Here is an 18,604-nt window from a genome sequence, read left to right as displayed (position 1 = left end):
TGTGGGTGTCCTGTGGCCATGAAGCCTACCTAAGAGTAGTTGTTTCCCCAGTGAGCCTCTCCTTGGAGAAAACTAAACTTCATTTGCAAGTGCTCATCAAGTGGACACTGTGTCCAGGGACAGGGGAAGCTGCTCATCAAGTGGACACTGTCTTGGGGAAGGAGGGAAGCAGGTACCTACTTCTCGTTTGAAGCTCCAGAGCTGCCCAAACTCCATTTTTCAGTTCATTCAATAAAATAAAGACAAATGTGCCTTAAGTGGTATAATTTTTATATACAGAAATGATCCACTCTCAACAAGTATAAAACACAACAGCAGCCTTTCTTTCCTTTAAGTCTGGAACCCACTGGCTCTCAGCACAGTCAGTCAACACATTAGACCAAGAGGACATTACAGTCTTGGAGAGAAACGATCACACTGAGAAGTCTCTGTTTTCAACTCTGATCCAGGCAGTCAATCTTCAACTGAGTACAGGGTGGATGTCACTTCCTGAAGCGTTTGAAAAGTGGGTGCACGTGCTTGGTGGAGGCTTTGTTTCGGGAGGAGTGGTACTCCATATACACAGTATCGTCTGCCCCGGACAGAGAGCTCATGGTGCCGAAGCGCCGGGATGCCTGTGGGGGAAAGGCAGAAGCCAGGCTAAGGTTAATCTCCAAAGGAACCTCTTACAACACTCATACTCAAATTCAGAATGTGTGTGTGTGTGTGCGCGCGTGTGTGTTTACAAATGTGTGCTGCTATACCCAAAAGATGCCCCAACATATAAAAAAGACACGTGCTCCACTATGTTCATCGCAGCCTTATTTATAATAGCCAGAAGCTGGAAAGAACCCAGATGCCCTTCAACAGAGGAATGGATACAGAAAATGTGGTACATGTACACAATGGAATATTACTCAGCTATCAAAAACAATGCCTTTATGAAATTCATAGGCAAATGGAGGGAACTGGAAAATATTATCCTGAGTGAGGTAACCCAATCACAGAAAAACACACATGGTATGATGCACTCATTGATAAGTGGCTATTAGCCCAAATGCTTGAATTGCCCTAGATGCCTAGAACAAATGAAACTCAAGACGGATGATCAAAATGTGAATGCTTCACTCCTTCTTTAAAAGGGGAACAAGAGGGGTTGGGGATTTAGCTCAGTGGTAGAGCACTTGCCTAGCAAGCACAAGGCCCTGGGTTCGGTCCCCAGCTCCGAAAAAAAGAAGGAAAAAAAAAGGGGGGGGGGGGACAAGAATACCCTTGGCAGGGAATAGAGAGGCAAAGATTAAAACAGACACAGAAGGAACACCCATTCAGAGCCTGCCCCACATGTGGCCCATACATATACAGCCATCCAATTAGACAAGATGGATGAAGCAAAGACGTGCAGGCCGACAGGAGCCGGATATAGATCGCTCCTGAGAGACACAGCCAGAATACAGCAAATACAGGGGCGAATGCCAGCAGCAAACCACTGACCTGAGAACAGGACCCCCGTTGAAGGAATCAGAGAAAGAACTGGAAGAGCTTGAAGGGGCTCGAGACCCCATATGAACAACAATGCCAAGCAACCAGAGCTTCCAGGGACTAAGCCACTACCTAAAGACTATACATGGACTGACCCTGGACTCTGACCCCATAGGTAGCAATGAATATCCTAGTAAGAGCACCAGTGGAAGGGGAAGCCCTGGGTCCTGCTAAGACTGAACCCCCAGTGAACTAGTCTATGGGGGGGAGGGCGGCAATGGGGGGAGGGTTGGGAGGGGAACACCCATAAGGAAGGGGAGGGGGGAGGGGCTAGGAGGATGTTGGCCTGGAAACTGGGAAAGGTAATAACAATAGAAATGTAAATAAGAAATACTCAAGTTAATAAAGATAAAAAAAAATAAAATTCTTAAAGTTCATATACGAAACATAAAAGACCATAGGAAGCTAATGAAATCTTAAAAAAATAAATGTTAGTAGTAGATATCATTACTCCTAATTTTAATTATACTACGAGCCATAGTAATAAAAATCTGATACTTCCACCAAAAAAAAAAAAAAATTTGTGCTGCAGGGTCTGAACCCAGGGTCTTGCACATGCTAGGCAAGCCCTCTACCACCAAGCTAGCCCAGCCATGCGATGAACTGTTTTTAAACAACTCTCAGGCTGGCGAGATGGCCTGGCTGTTAAGAGCATGGCAGCTCAGAACTGTCTGTAACACCAGTTCCCGGGAACCCAACACTCTCACACATACATGAATGCAGACAAAACACCAATGCACGTCAAATACAAATAAATAAATTTAAAAAACATAAGACTTTTTGGACAGCTGAGTTGTAATTGCAATGCAAGCATAGCAACTGGAGCTTGAGCCCAGAACCCACAAAAGGTGTAAGGAGAGAAAGCACTCCACCAAGCTGTCGTGACTTCCACAGCCGTGCCCTCTGACACACACACACACACACACACACACACACACACACACACACACGTATGCACACATGTATGCACACACATATACAAGTTAAATTTAAAATATCTTTCTGGCCACTTTCATATATACTGCATATATACTACCTCCCCTGATCCTCACAACAACTATAATCTTAACCTACAAAACAGGAAACTGAGGCACAAGAACATGGCTTGAGCCTGCTTGAGATCTCAAGGAAAACAGGACTAGAACATGGCCCAGGCACTCCGCTGTAACAGCCAGCACAGGTCTCCCTTGATGACAACTGCCTAAGAGAACATATTCTCTCTTTTGTAGTTCTGAGGTAAGAAGCCAGGGCTTGGTACTGCACATGCAAGGCAGACTCAGCCCCTACAAAATCTTTCTTTTTTTTTTTTTTTTTTTTTGTTGTTGTTGTTGTTGTTGTTCTTTTTTTCGGAGCTGGGGACCAAACCCAGGGCCTTGCGCTTTCTAGGCAAGTGCTCTACCACTGAGCTAAATCCCCAACCCCGCAAAATCTTTCTTAAGAGTTATTGGGGGGGGGCTGGAGAGATGGCTCAGTGGTTAAGAGCACTGACTGCTCTTCCAGAGGTCCTGAGTTCAATTCTCAGCACCCACATGGTGGCTCACAACCACCTGTAATAGGATCCGATGCTCTCTTCTGGTGTGTCTGAAGACAGCTACAGTGTACTCATATACATAAAATAAATAAATAATTTTTTTTAATTGTTATTAGGATAGACTGGAGCTGAAGAGGTGGCTCAGCAGTTAAGAACACTGGCTACCCTTCCAGAAGACTGAGATTTGAATTCTAGCAACTCACAACCATCTGCAACTCCAGTTCCAAGGATCTGAAGCATCCTTCCGGCCTGTGTGGGTACCAGGCACACATGTGGTGTAGAGGCACAAGCACCCATACATATAAAAAAATAATTAAAAAAAAAAGTTGGGGTGGGAGTCTCTTTAAATCTCCTAAGACTTAACAATGGGAGACCCAGAAAACCCTGGCTTGACTCAGATCCAAAGCCATGAGCAAGTTTTGAGTGTATGTAACAGGGCATGGTCAAGTCTGCTCCAAAGGTGGATATGGAGCTGGGAGCAAAGTGAACACCTTTAATCCCAGTCTTAGAGGCAGGAGAGGCAGGAGAGGCAGGAGAGGCAGAGGCAGAGGCAGGAAAGGCAGGAGAGGCAGGAGAGGCAGGAGAGGGAGAGGCAGAGGCAGAGGCAGAGGCAGGAGAAGCAGGAGAGGCAGGAGAGGCAGGAGAGGCAGGAAAGGCAGGAGAGGCAGAGGCAGAGGCAGAGGCAGGAGAAGCAGGAGAAGCAGGAGAGGCAGGAAAAGGCAGGATGCAGAGGCAGGAGGACCTGAGTTCCAGACCTGCCAGTTACACAGTAGCACCCATCTCAGGCAAAACAAAACAAAGCCGGAGATGGGTATGAACAGTACCCCGAAGCCAGGAGTCTGGCCCAGAGCAGTTTGCACCTGAACCAGACAGATGTCAGGGAAAATGGGCACCTGACGGATGCCAGGTCATAGCCTGATCTCAGAGGACTGATCCAACAGCAGTAAAGGTCACCTTGGCACCCCTGGACCAACGTGCAGATGACCTAGCAAGAGAATGGCCTTGACTGGAGGGTACTGGCACCTGCCCAAGTGGCAAATGTTGCTTCCTTCCTGTCTTGTTCTAGCTAATGATCGCCTTTCAGCTTTCACACCACTGAATTTCAGAAACTGAATCCTCGGAACCCCTGACTCAATTTCACTTCTCTCCTTGAAGGGTGATAATCATAATCTCCTTATGATGCCTTCGCTGATCACACTACATGGTCATGCCTGGGGCACACAGGCCTTCAGTAAAGACAGGTGAAATGCTGGGTCTTTTTAGAAAGCAGCATAGTTCAACTTTTTGAGTTCATCAACAGACTCATCTTGACGGCTGAGCCCTCTTACTGAGGAGGAAAGCAGGGTGAGCCAGCTAACCCCAGACCAACAGATAAAGCACCTACTAGTACCAGAGCCTACAGGGCTCTCATCCTTGGCCCCAACATTAGCAGGCTGTCATTATGGACAAGCATGACCCCAGTCACTGTCACTGTGAGCCCTCTGCCTTACAACACATTTATAAGAAACCCACGCTCAAAGATAACAGTGTTGTTTCTTCAAAAAATTTCAGTTTTCCTCTAATCCTACTTGCTTGCATGCTGATAGGCTTGTGTGTGTGTGTGTGTGTGTGTGTGTGTGTGTGTGTGTGTGTGTGTGTGTGTGTGTGTGTGTTTGCACACACATGCGTATGGAATGTCTGTATACATGTGCTCACATACAGTGGGTGTCCTACAGGAGAACCTCTCTCTTCACTCACCTGGCCAGATCTAGAGCCAAACTCTCCAGCCACCACTTCCTCCTCTGCGTCCAGGTCAGTGGCTGCCAGGACCTTCTGCAGGAGCTGCTGCTGCTCCTCTTTGGTGGAGAATGCCAGCTCCTCTTCCTCCATGCCGGCTAGCTTTGTGATTACCTACAAGAACAATGGTAAACAAAGCCTGTTCCCGCCTCCAAATCCCCACAGCACCTGCTCCCAGTCACCTCTTCCCACCCTCACTGGTCCACCCAGAGCCTGACTACCAGCTCTAACCTCTGCATAAGCACATCAGAAGAGCAATCTGTGGGTTAAAAAACTCCTCAGATCTTTATAATTGCACTGGCGAGGAAGGAAAACACACAAAAGCATACACGGGGGCACTCCAACACACTACCTGACATCTTGGGCTTCCAGCAAGGAATACTGTATTCATGCAAGAAATCAAGAATTTACTGAACAAGGGCTAGAGATGGCTCCGTAGAGAAGAGCACTGACTGCTCTTCAGACGACCTGGATTCTGTTCCCAGCAACCACATGGTGGCTCACAACCATCTGTAACTCCAGTTCCTGGGAATCCAACATCCTCTTCTGGCCGCTGTGGGCACTAGGCACATGCATGGTACACACATAAACATGCAAGCAAAACACCCACACACACAAAGCAAAACTTTAACAATAATGGCTGCTGAAGTTTCCTTTCTGTTGCTGGGATAGAGCACCCTGACCAAAGGCAACTGTCAGGAAGGATGAGTTTATTTGACTTTCATGGCCATACGACAGTCCACTGCTGGGGAAGTCAAGGCAGGAACTCAAGGGAGGAACCCAAAGATAGGCCTGCCTGCATTACCTCTGACTAAGGCACTCACTTTGGAGCTCACGAAGTGTGACAGGGCTGTTCTCATCAGGTGAGTAATGAAACTCTCACTGATGCTAAAGAGACAATGGAAAATGTATCTGAACAGTGGCTATTTCCATCCCACTGTGTTAAGAGCACACAGACACACACCTTAGGTAGATACTGGTGTCTTCTTTCCTGTTTCTTTATCATGCAAAGTAACATCAACTGATATAACAGCAGTGGTTAAGTGCTGTAATCCGTAGCACCTAGTAGGAGACCCTGAAACACTCAGCATTCCTAAGGGACTGCCATCCATTCTAAAAGATGTATGTGTTTTGGTCATACATGGGATAGCCTATCCTGTCTGGTGGAGATACTCATTTAGAATGTCAGCATGGCATTAAGGACATATGATCTGACATCAACTAAAAGGCAAGCTATTGTACAATCCTGTGAAAGACTCTCTCACACACGAGCGCACACGCACGTGCACACACACACACACACACACACACACACACACACACACACACACACACACACAGTCTCTTGCAGTTTCCCCTTTAGCTCCTATGAACTGCCAGGCTAGCAGTGTTATCCCGGCAATTTGCAGAAACAAAAGATCATGAAGCCCGCCTGAATGTTGTCTCGGCTGGTGCCTCCACCTCTGCCGTAGCCTAGCCAAAAGTAAATGAATACATACCTTAAAGCTGTAACCCTGGTCTACTAAGAATCTCTGTCGCTTGGTAGAATAAGCCATTTCCTGTGTGTCCTGGGACACCAGGGAGTAGAAAAAGGCATTGTACTCCTCTGCGACCATCCCTGTAGGAAAAGGGAGAAAAGACAAGAAAGTCCACATTGCCCTGGCCCACCGGGAGCCCAGTGAGGAGAAGCAAGCACTTCAGAGGGCAAGCCCTTCACCCAGTGTGCAGTCGCCCTGACTACATGGGGACCCATCAAAATTACCGTCCTATCTGTGAGTCATGAAAAAGGATGGAGGACCCTGTGGGCAGTATGGGACTTGCCCTAGCATGCACAAAGACCCCAGCATCACAAACATATAAACACACTTAAAAAGAAACAAAGAGGACAAACACGATGCTTGAGTGGACATTGGCACGTGCTGCTAAGGCTGGTGATCTGAGTCGGATCCTGGGGACCTATCAAAAGGGACAATCGAAAGGTTGCAGTCACAGGAAGGAAACACAAAAAAGCTCTTTTCAGGAATCAGGGATATTACGATAGGAGAGCCTCAAGGCCATGACTGGGTCTCAAGGAGGAAGGGAGAGCATTTAGACAGAAACACTTCAGTCTGTGCTAAAGAAGCATGAGGCCGTAAAGGGAAGAGGTGGCTTCCCTAAAGCCTGGAGAAGTTCTGTGAGCGTGGGAACAGGGGCAGCTGTCATGGACAGCAGTAGTGTGGAGGCCAGGAGCCTCGTCAGAGAGCAGTGCTCACCTCCAGACCTAATTTCTTATTTAATGAGCACGTTTGCTTGTCTGTGTACGTTTATGCCGTGTGTACCTAAGACACCAGAGGAGGGTGTGAAGATCCAGTGCAGCTCAAGTCACTGGTAAAAACTGTCACTCAAAGTGACCATGGAGAACATGGACCCCGTGGCATGAGAAGGGATCATCACCTTCCCACCAAGGTCTCCCTAACTCTGGACAGAGCAGGCTATGACTGGACTCATGTCCAGTGCTGGGAGGCTGTGGGAGGCAGGCCCAGCCTGTGGCAGCAGAGGAAGGCACCGTTACCTTTCTTGGCTCTGAGTACCCGCCCCAGTCTCTGCGCCTCCTGCCGTCTGGAGCCACCATGGGAAGAGATCTGAATGAGGACATTTGCTTCTGGCAGATCAAAGGATGTGTCACCAACCTATAGAAAAAAAAGCAGCTACGAGTTTGGGAGTTTTTATATAGGGAACAGTAAGAACAACAACAAATCAACTAGTCCAGAATTTAAATTTTAAAATCTTTGTAGTTCTAGAGATAGAATTCGGGCTTCAGGCGTGCTGTCACGTATGCTATAGCACTGAGCTACCTCCCTGTCATGCTTGAGAGTCTGCATTAGCTCTGAAGATCATTTAAGGAAACCCCCCTCTCCTCCTCTTAGCAAGGGCCTATCACTGCGGGCAGAGGGCACACGATCAATAGAAACCAGTGCGACACGGCACCCTCAGAAGCCAGCTCTCCTCCTGTGGCCAGCCCTGGGTATCCTAACGCACCTGAAGAGCAGCACTGTGACCTCGAGTCCATCTCATAAAGATGATAGAGACCTTTAAAGAGGATGTAAATAACTCCCTTAAAGAAATCAAGCAGGTGAAGAAAAGGAACAAAATGGTGCAAGAACTAAAAAGGAAATTGAACCAATAAAGAAAAATACAAATGAGGCAAATCTAGAGATGGAAAACTTAGGAAAGAGAACAGGAGCTACAGATGCAAGCGTCACCAACAAAATACAAGAGATGGAAGAGAGAACCTTAGGTGTAGAAGATATCATAGAAGAAACTGATACATCAGTCAAAGAGAATGTAAAGTGTAAAAAGTTCCTAACCCAAAATACCCAGGAAATTTAGGACACAATGAAGAGGCCAAACCTAAGAATAGTAAGATTAGAAGAGGATGAAGATTCCTAGTTCAAAAGGCCGGAGAGCATCTTCAATGAAATCATAGAAGAAAACTTCCCTAACTTAAAGAGGTGGCTACAAATGTACAACCATGACAAAACCAAATGTAAACAATATTTTCCTACTAATCCAGCCTTACACAGGATACTTGAAGGAAAATCCCAACACAAGGAGGGTAACTACACACAATAAAACATAATTAATTATCTTACAACAAACCCAAAAGAAGAGAATCTCACACACACACACACACACACACACACACACACACACAGTACCACCATCAACAATGAAATAACATGAATTAACAATCATTGGTCATTAGTATCTCTCAACCTCAATGGACCCAATCCCCCAATAAAAAGACCCAGGCTAACAGACTGGGTGCATAAACAGGATCCATCATTCTGCTGAATATAAGAAACACAGCTCAGCAACAAAGACAGACACCACCTCAGAGTAAAGGGTTGGAAAAAAGGTTTTCCAAACAAACGGTCCCAAGAAACAAGCTGGAGTAGCCATTCTAATATCCAATAAGATATACTTTCAACCAAAGGTAATGAAAAGAGACAGGGAGGATACTTCATACCCATCAAAGGAAAAGCCAACCAAGAGGAAGTCTCAATTCTGAGCATCTACACCTTAAATACAAGGGCACCTTAAATACAAGAGCACCCACATCTAAAAAAGACTTTACTGGTAGCAATGATGCCAGGCTCAAGCTGGGCCTACCCAAGGCCATTGTGGCACTGGTCGCACACCATCAAGGACATCAGGTCCAAGACATAAATTTCCCAAATGCCCAGCATCTCCAGCTCCAAAAGGAAGCCTCATCCAACACCTGCTTTTGCCAGAGCAGAAAACACATGCAGTGTCTTCTGTAAAGGAAATAAAATCTAAATCCCTATATTGCAGGGAACAGTGGGACAAACCTGAGAAGCAAAAGCCCTTACAGTGAATCTGCAAGGCATGGGTACCCTAAGTTATCTCTCACAGGACCCAGGACTGCCACTCCTTAACCCTAGCCCCAGACCAGGAAAGTAAGTACATGGAAAGGCCTTCGGCATACATGAGCCACCAACCCAGAACTTAGGAGCACCTCTCAGGCCCCCGGAGAGTGAGGCTCTGCTCCATCAGCCTGCACCACGTACCTTAGAGATGAAGATGGTGTTGATTTTGGGGTTGTGTTTGAAGTTCTGGAGAATCTGCATCCTTTCTCCCTGGGACGTGGGCCCATAGATGTAAGGTCTAGAGAAGAGCAGGAAGTTTTAGAAACAACAAAGAATCACACATGGGCAATTAGAAACTGCTTTTGCAGGGTGCAAGTTTGGTATCTTTGCTGGGGGTTTGTGTCTGTGTCCTTTCCTTAAGGATGACTCCTGCTTGACTCTGCTTTGAATGAAAATGTCCCCATAGGTATACAGGTTTGAATACTTGGTCCCCGGTTGGTGAAATTGTTTGAGAAGACTTGGGAAATGTGCCCTTGTCAGGGAGGTGTGTCACTAAGGGCAGGCTCTGAGCTTCAGAAGACTATTATTCCCAGTGCTTGTTCTCCTTCTCACTTCACTGGTTCTCTCCCTCCCTCCCTCCCTCTTTCCCCCGCCTCCTACTTGAGGATCAAGATGTGAACTCTCGGCTGTTCCTACTGCCATGCCTTTGCTCCCCCATCATGAATGCCAACTCTCTGAATCCATCAGCCCAAACTGGACACTCAGCATCCTATCACAGCAATAGAAAAGTAACTAAGACTACATGACAGTCACTTAGGATGTCTGCCACCTGACCTGTCTCATCCCTAGCTGACGATGAAGACACACTTGTCCAGCCTTGATGTAATGGTTTTGTCATCTTATTATATTTTATAGCCATGCCTGATTATAGCCTCTCAGAAGCCTGTTCTTCTCTAATGACAGACAGAGAGAGTGGATCTGGAGAGGAAGGGAGACAGGGAGGGACTGGGAGCAGCAGAGGGAGGTGAAACTGTAATCAAGATATACTACATGAGAGAAGAACCTATTTTCTATAAATAAAAAACCCTCAAAAAAGAAAACCAAACCAAACCACCACCACCAAAAGGATGAAGGCACCAAGTGTTTCTGTCCTATACCCAGTCACCTTGGATGCAAGGAAGCAAAGCCTTGAGCAAGACAAACAGCCCCTCACACCATATGAGGACACAGTTTCCTACAACACGAAGACTAGATACATCCTACAGCTGGTCAGTCACTGACAACTTATCAGCCCACCGTATAAAATACCCCAAACTATTAGAAGGACGGTGGAGCAGACCTGGGCCAGAACAGCTTAATTACGCATACCTGCTGGCCCCAGTGGACCCTGTTCTGTCGCCAAAGCACACTGATTAAATGAGTCTGTCTGTCTGTCCTCTTCACCTTCCTCTCACATGCCAGGGCTACTGCAGTCTGGCCTTCTGCCCTAAGTGTCCGGTTGCCAAAGCACCGAGAAAGCACTTCTATGTCAGACTATCAGAAAAGCCACAGCACCGAACGCTACAGACGCTTCCCCTCACCAACCCCCCAGCCCTGTGATTCCTGAGGGATCTGATCCTTCTCTGAGGCTGGGCCCAGGCTCACCTCTCTTCACAATTCCTTCTTTTGTGTCTTCTGGGACTTTTCTGGTCAGTTTGGTTGTTTTGTTTGTTTTAAGATAGGGCTTCATGGGGTTGGGGATTTAGCTCAGTGGTAGAGCGCTTACCTAGGAAGCGCAAGGCCCTGGGTTCAATCCCCAGCTCCGAAAAAAAGAACCAAAAAAAAAAAAAAAAAGATAGGGCTTCATAGGTACCACATGCTGGCCTGGAAATTACAGTGTGGCCAGGCTGGCCTCCCACTCCGACTCCCCTGCCTGTCGTCTTGGTACCACAATTACTCATGAGCACCATGAGTCTGGCACTTACTGCTTCTCAGCTTTGCTTTTCCTGCTTCAGTGCCTGTGGCTCTGGGCAGAATCCAAGCAAGCAGAATCCTTGACTTCACAGTGAGAGCACCCAAGAACACTGCAGCATCCTAAGCACAGGCTGACAGCCGCTGACAGTGGCACGTGCAGGCGTCCCTTCTTAAGAGGCGAGCAGAAAAGAGGAACCAGCCTCGTGCTTCTCAGCACTCTCCCTCTACTCTTGCTCAACATCCTCTTTTGTTTTCAGCTTTCCACCAGAGGACAAAGGCTATCTGATAACCTTGCTGCCCACTGTCCCATGTAGATGGGGGCCATTCCCTTGCTTTCTGTCTGAGAACACTAGTGGCCTGTTTCTGTGGCTTCTTAGTGGCAGTACTGCAGGTTCCCAGTCCGCACCCCACAACTGAAGATCAGGATCCCTGAGTAGCATCCAAGGCCCAGGCCACAGCCTGCTGCTGCTTCTGTTCCATGCAGCACTGCCATGTAGTATGCCCCTTAGATGCCTGCAATCAAGTGTCTCATCTCTGGGGAGGCTGCGACAGCTGCACATTCAGACAGGTGGCCTTGGGTCAGCCCAGATGACAGTTGCCTGTCCTGGGCACCAGGAAGTCAGGACCCTGTAAGACCCCTATCATTTTCCACACAGCATGCTGGGAAAACGGCTGGGAAGCCATGCTCATTGGAACACGCTTTAGGAGCTCCTCTGGTAATTCCTCTGTCGTCTGGAAAGCTGCTCAGACAGCTGCAGGCCCCTGGACTCTGAGGCTTCTCCCACACAGGAAATGGAACAGAAGGGTGCCAACCTTCCATGACAAGAATCTACCATTTGGAGAGCACAAAAGACACCAGGCACAAGCACTCTCTGTTAATGTGACCAAGAGGCAAGAGAGGTTCAGAGTAGCAAATCCCCTTCCTGAGGTCACACAGCTGGGAATGTGATCTGTCAGACTCCACTGTTCCCTCCGCTCACTCCTGCTGCCATACAGCCCATCACTCTCCTGCACGGCACTACAGTGAAGCGCTCTCCCTCGCTATGAAGGTGGGAAGAAGAAGACACTGGAGACTCCCTGCCATTTACCAGGGCTTCCGTCAGAAGCTGAGAATGAAGCCAGGCCCAGAGTCCCTTACTTCAAACACAAGAAAATGAAGCATGTTGGGAAGAAGGGGATGGGGATAAGAGAGGGGAACTGGAGAAGGAAGGCAGGTTCCAGAGGGAGACAGGTAACAGGGGAAATGGAGAATCAAACCTGCCAGGTCATGTGTCACAACAAACGGAATTTGAGACTGGACAACAGAGGCTCCAGTGTAAGGAACTGGCCATGGAGATTTATAAGACAGTGTCCACAGACAGTTCCGTGATGGCAGCAGGGACTCTGTGACCCTAGTTAGGCCAGAGGAGAACCAGAGAATCATGGGTCTGAGTCCAACAGGAAAAGAACTGGGAGTTCCCATGATGCCACTGAGAGGGAATCAATGCTTACAAAAAAGGAGTCTGGAGAAGAATTAATATACAGAAAACCAAAGCAAGGAAGGTTTCCAGGAAAAACAAAATATATTCATAAAAGAAAATGTAATCATAGTATTCTATAAAACTGTCTGGACAACAATGGCACTGTCAGAACCACGTAACACTGACTTTGCTTAACACGCAGCTCGGACTGTTAGCACGGGAGGAGGAGTGGTGGGTGCTAAGTGAGAAAGCTGACCTCAGCTCCCACAGTAGGAGGTTTAAAATAAATAGGCTTTCTACAGTGACAATCCAAAACCTCTCACAAAAGCTACCAGCTAAAGAGTAAAAAGTAAACAAAAATGGGTTGAAAGTGGCTTGTTCCAGGGAACCAGGTAGGCAAACAGGGGCAGGACACTACTCACCGTCACAACAGACTACATCTCTGAAACATAACACCAACCAACCCTGCCTTCCCTGAGCTGATTCTGTCAGACACTTGGCCACAGTGATGAGAAGAGCAAGTACACCTGACTCTGGTCTCTCAGCCTCTACCTCCGCCTCCACCCCCTTCCCCAGACCACACGGTCTGGCCTCAACTCCACCCCTGTCCTCACTTAGCCTGAAACTGACTGAGTGGCCTTGGAGTCCAGTTCAGGGTGGCCAGGCTCCTCTTTTCTACATCTTCTAGCCTCTGACCCTGTTTCTCTGCCTCACAAGTTACTGGGACGAGGGCAGGGAACATAGACCATCAGATCCCGCAGAGTTTTTGAGACTGCGCAGAGACAGGCTCTGATGGGAAGAGATCAGGAAGACCACGTACTTGTTCAGCCGAATAGCATATTCCTTCAAGGCAAACACATTGTCAGCAAAGACAATAATCTTGTCATTCCTCCTTTCATGAAACTTGATCAGAAACTGGCAGGCTCTGAATTTGTTGGGATTCATGGTGTACAACAGGATGCGTTTCTTTGTTTTGATTGCCACATACTCTCGGTAGAACTCAGGAGACATCGGGCACCAGACCTGAGATACAGTAAGAACAGGGAACAGGTCATTTTATAAACAAATCATCCCACCGTTAGGGACTTTGGATTCTCTTTCGTTTAGCAGAATTAGCTTAGGAAAAAATAAAATTCAAGTACCTTGGAATGGCTCACAAGGCAGAGGTGCTTATGTCTGTAAGAGCCCTAGTGACCCGAGTTTGATCCTTGGACTCCACAAGGTAGTAAAAGAAAAACAATTCCCAGGGGTTGTCCTGACCCTTCACAGGTGCACACAGGAATAAGGCAAAAGAAGGAACTTAAAGAAACACAAATTTCCTACTAGGAAAAGAAGACAAACTGTCCTTATTACATGTAAGGGATCCCAAAATTCTACCAGAAAACGTCAATGAACCACCAACAACTTCAGCAAAGTGGCGGGAGACAGAATCAACCTGCAGGAACCAACAGCTCTCCCACACCACCAGCATACAGAGAAAGAGAACAGGGGCAGACACACACCCATTCACCACAGCGCCAAAGAAAACAAAGTCCCTAGGAATAAACCTAACCAGGGGGGTGAAGACCTACACAATGAGAGCTTTAAATCACTGGAGGATGAGGCTGAGGAAGACAGGAAAACGGAAAGACCATCCCATGCTCATGAGCTGGGAGAACTAATATTTTTAAAATGGCCATTTCTATCAAAAGCCATAAACAGATTCAATGTGATCCCAATTAAAATCCCCACAACTTTTCTTCAGAAAAAAGATATCCCATGTTTCTTTCAAATAGAACCAGAAAAGACCCCAGATAGCCCAAGTAATGAAACACCACAGGACAGCAGCAGAGGAAAGGACTTCCTGAACGGGATTCCATTTGCCTAGAACGCAGGTCCAGCAACTGACAAGTGGACTGCAGAGAACTAAAGAGCTTCTGCGCAGCTAAGAATACTCAGTTGAGTGAAGAGGAAGCCTGCAAGTGGGAGAGAATTTTTGAAAGCTATATATGACAGAGGGTTAATGTCCAGAATTGTACAACAAAAACTCAAAAAGAGTCATAAATTAGAGGGAGAAGCAGGGAGGGGAGGGATTAGAAGGGTCGGAGGGAGAAGAGGGAAAGAGTGATGTAATTATATTTTAATTAAAAATAAAATTGGGGCTGGGGATTTAGCTCAGTGGTAGAGCGCTTACCTAGGAAGCGCAAGGCCCTGGGTTCGGTCCCCAGCTCCGAAAAAAAGAACCAAATAAATAAATAAATAAATAAATAAATAAATAAATAAATAAATAAATAAATAAATAAATAAATAAATAAATAAAAAAAATTGTCTGGAGAGATGGCTCAGCAGTTAAGACCACTTACTGCTCTTCCAGAGCACCTCAATTGGATTTCCAGCACTCACACGGCAGCTAACAATTGTCTAACTTCAGTCCTGGGGAATCCAATGTCCTCTTTTGGCCTCCAACGGCACTCATGCATGTGCTATACAGACACACATGCAGACAACCACCCGTACTAACCAAATAGTTTAAAAGAAAACTTAATACTTGATATATTGGATGGAAACTAACATAACAGTGGTTTTAGTGCAGTCCTCCTATCCAGGTCATTCTTTTCATCAAGCTGCTAGTTTAAGAAACCGGCAACCCTCCACTTAGACCACACCCACACCATCAGTACTGCTCCTTTACTCCTCTTCTTGGAGGGCTAGTAGCACATTGGACTCTCTGCGAAGTGCAAAGCCCTCTGCTACTACGTCCCCATGCATGCAGCACCTACTTCCCCATGCATGCAACACCTACTTCCCCATGCATGCAGCACCTACGTCCCCATGCATGCAGCACCTACGTCCCCATGCATGCCGCACCTATGTCCCCATGCATGCAGCACCTATGTCCCCATGCATGCAGCACCTATGTCCCCATGCACGCAGCACCTATGTCCCCATGCATGCAGTACCTACGTCCCCATGCATGTAGCACCTACGTCCCCATGCATGCACCTATGTCCCCATGCATGCAGCACCTATGTCCCTATGCATGCAGCACCTATGTCCCCATGCACGCAGCACCTATGTCCCCATGCATGCAGCACCTATGTCCCCGTGCATGCAGCACCTATGTCCCCATGCATGCACCTATGTCCCTATGCATGTAGCACCTACGTCCCCATGCATGCACCTATGTCCCCATGCATGCAGCACCTATGTCCCTATGCATGCAGCACCTATGTCCCCATGCACGCAGCACCTATGTCCCCATGCATGCAGCACCTATGTCCCCGTGCATGCAGCACCTATGTCCCCATGCATGCACCTATGTCCCTATGCATGTAGCACCTACGTCCCCATGCATGCACCTATGTCCCCATGCATGCAGCATCTATGTCCCCATGCATGCAGCATCTATGTCCCCATGCATGTAGCACCTATATTCCCATGCATGCAGCATATATGTCCCCATGCATGCAGTACCTATGTTCCCATGCATGCAGCTTCTATGTCCTCATGAATGCAACACCTATGTTCCCATGCATGCAGCATATACATCCCCATGCATGCAGTACCTATGTTCTCATGCATGCAGTGTCTACATCCCTATGCATGCGGCACCTATGTTCCCAGGCAGCATCTGTGTTACTAGGCAGCATCCTGGTGCTAAGGGCTCTCATTCCTCCCTGTTCTCTGAACCCCAATCCTCACCCACAAATTATATTGTAATAAATGTGTCTGTTAATTTGTTTGTGTGTGTGCAGGAGATGAACCCAGAGTCTCTCTTGCACATGCTAGGCAAGAGCTTTATCACTAAACAAGTAACAAAAGCCTTACAAAAACACTTTAAGGTTAAATATCCTAATTATTATAATATAAATAAAATAATATCATTCAATATTAAAAGGGTTTTCTATTGCTCTGTATCAAACTGAGAACATGGTATGAAAGATTCAAAGGAATCTTTGGATAATTCAAGAGGATGAACTACGGCTACATTCATGATCAAGAAAATTCTGCAGGGCTGGCAGGATGGCTCAGAGGGTAGGGTGACTGACAGGTATAAGGCAAGTTCCACACCAGTGACTGTCCTACTGGGCAGATGGGAAAGGAGGGCCACGCTGTCAGGCAATGAGCAGCAACACTGGGTTGCAGATGGTGCTAACAGTCACTACAGTTTCTCAAACTCACCTCAATCAGAAGTCTATTTCCCAGAGGCCACCCTGCTCCGGCTCTTGAGCAGCAGTCACTTAAAAGTGCTAAGATGGATAGCTTTGTCATTCCCTCAGAGACTCATCTTTGACTCTGGATTTTAACACATACCTGTCCAAGTATTCACTAAAAAACAGTATTGGAAAAGTGTGTTCCCAGAAACAAAACCAGAAGGACCAATTTCTTCAGGGACTGTGGCACTGGGATTAGCCTTAGTGGTTGCCCTCAGAGGCTGCGGCGGCAGCGGCCGCAATCCTATAGAGTGAAGGTGGGCAGCAGGCAGCCAACTGTGCAAAGGCATGGTCTGTACCCGCTTGCACGTAACCATGTGACAGAGACAGGGATTCCCGTGCACTCCCCTATCAAGTGTGGCTCACCTTGAGAGACGGGGACTACAGTACGCCATGCTTATTCATGGGTCCTGACCTGCTTGCCTGCCCAGGAGGAGTTTATCGGAAGGTTCCTTCCGTTCCCCTGGGAGGAGCCCTTACTTGGCATACCACCCAGGGTGCAATACCTCAGCACACTGGACTTTGGCGATGTACCCATTGTTCTGCAGCTCCATCCAGTTGGCTTCGTAAAGCTTGGGTCCGATCAAGAAATTTAAGTCAACAATTTTGTCATCTTCCCGGACGAGGGTTGCAGTCAAACCAAGCTTACAGTGGGCCTGCACAATGGTCAGCACTCGCCGGAACATCTTGGCTGCAAGAACAGAAGAAACGGCTACATCATCACTTTCCACACTGAGAAGGAACCATGCCGCTCGCAACTCGGCACTGCTCTGTGGTATCCTGTGGGTAGCCTGGCTACTAGAGAGTGGAAGTCTGGTTCCAGATAAGAATATTTACCATGGCTTTTAGACCTGTTCAAAAGACAGAAAGAAGAATAGAGGACAAATGACCTCAGGGAGTTACCAGCTCACAAATGCCAGCATTCACCTACCAACACTGTCAAGAGCCCAGACACTGAAAGCAAATTTGACTTGACTCCAAGCCACACAGGTCACTCAGGCTGGAGCCTGTCCCCAGGACACAGCTGGGGAGCTGGGATGAGGGCAGAGAGGAAGCCAGCTTTGCTCTGCCTCCTACCATCGCCATCAGAGAGCATCCTGCTTGCCTGTCCCTCCTGAAGTCACCACTTAAATAGTCATGGTGTTCAATAGTACAGGCCTTTAATCTCAGCACTCTGGAAGCAGAGGCAGGAAAGGGTTCAAAGCAAGCCTGCTCTGGACAGTTAGTTCCAGGACAGCCAGGACCATAGAGTAAGATCCTGTCAACAAAACAAAACAGCCAGCAACACCGATGAGACTCACTTTCTTCCATCAAGAGCCATCTTTCATTTTCTTCCTTTGCTTTGATTGTTATAACTCCTGATCATCAAATAAACACATAAGTGGAATACGACTTTTTAAAACCCTTGTTCGGGCGTGTAATGTGTCTTCTGTGCTTGTGTGTGAATGTGGGCACCCACATGCTGCAGCATGCGTAGTTGCAGGCATCGGCCCTCACCTTGTTTGGGGCAGAGTCCTTTGGTGCTGCACATGCCAGGCTAGATGAGCAGCTTGCAGGGTCACCCCTCACCTTCCCACACGAGTGCTAAGATTCCAGATGGCACCCTACAAGCCAGCTTATGTGGGGTCTCGGGACTTGAACTCTGGTCCTCCAATTTACAGGTTTCCATGGCTGTAACATGTTAGAAGGTTAATGTGCTTTGAGTTGGGGACTAGTGTGATGGCACAGCAGACAAAGACACATGCTGCCAAGCCTGATGACCTGAATTCAGTCCGGGATCCGTGTGATAGGAGAGAATCAACC

General features: G+C 47.4%; 1 protein-coding gene across 1 annotated transcript in view; it reads right to left on the bottom strand.

Moving 5' to 3' along the window:
• Window positions 1-253: 253 nt before the first annotated feature.
• The window catches only part of Ercc3 (ERCC excision repair 3, TFIIH core complex helicase subunit), a 31,055-nt gene continuing 12,704 nt past the window's right edge, over window positions 254-18,604 (bottom strand). The window contains 7 exon segments of the mRNA NM_001031644.1: window positions 254-614; window positions 4,787-4,939; window positions 6,325-6,443; window positions 7,377-7,494; window positions 9,397-9,493; window positions 13,429-13,631; window positions 17,308-17,492. Of these exon segments, the coding sequence (NP_001026814.1) occupies window positions 483-614; window positions 4,787-4,939; window positions 6,325-6,443; window positions 7,377-7,494; window positions 9,397-9,493; window positions 13,429-13,631; window positions 17,308-17,492 (1,007 nt within the window). The 3' untranslated portion in view covers window positions 254-482.

The sequence above is a fragment of the Rattus norvegicus genome, chromosome 18 (assembly GCF_021556685.1).
Source record: "Rattus norvegicus strain SHRSP/BbbUtx chromosome 18, alternate assembly SHRSP_T2T, whole genome shotgun sequence".
Classification (NCBI taxonomy): domain Eukaryota; kingdom Metazoa; phylum Chordata; class Mammalia; order Rodentia; family Muridae; genus Rattus; species Rattus norvegicus.
Note: the sequence above shows the minus strand (reverse complement) of the source record. Positions and strands in the feature narration are given on the sequence as shown.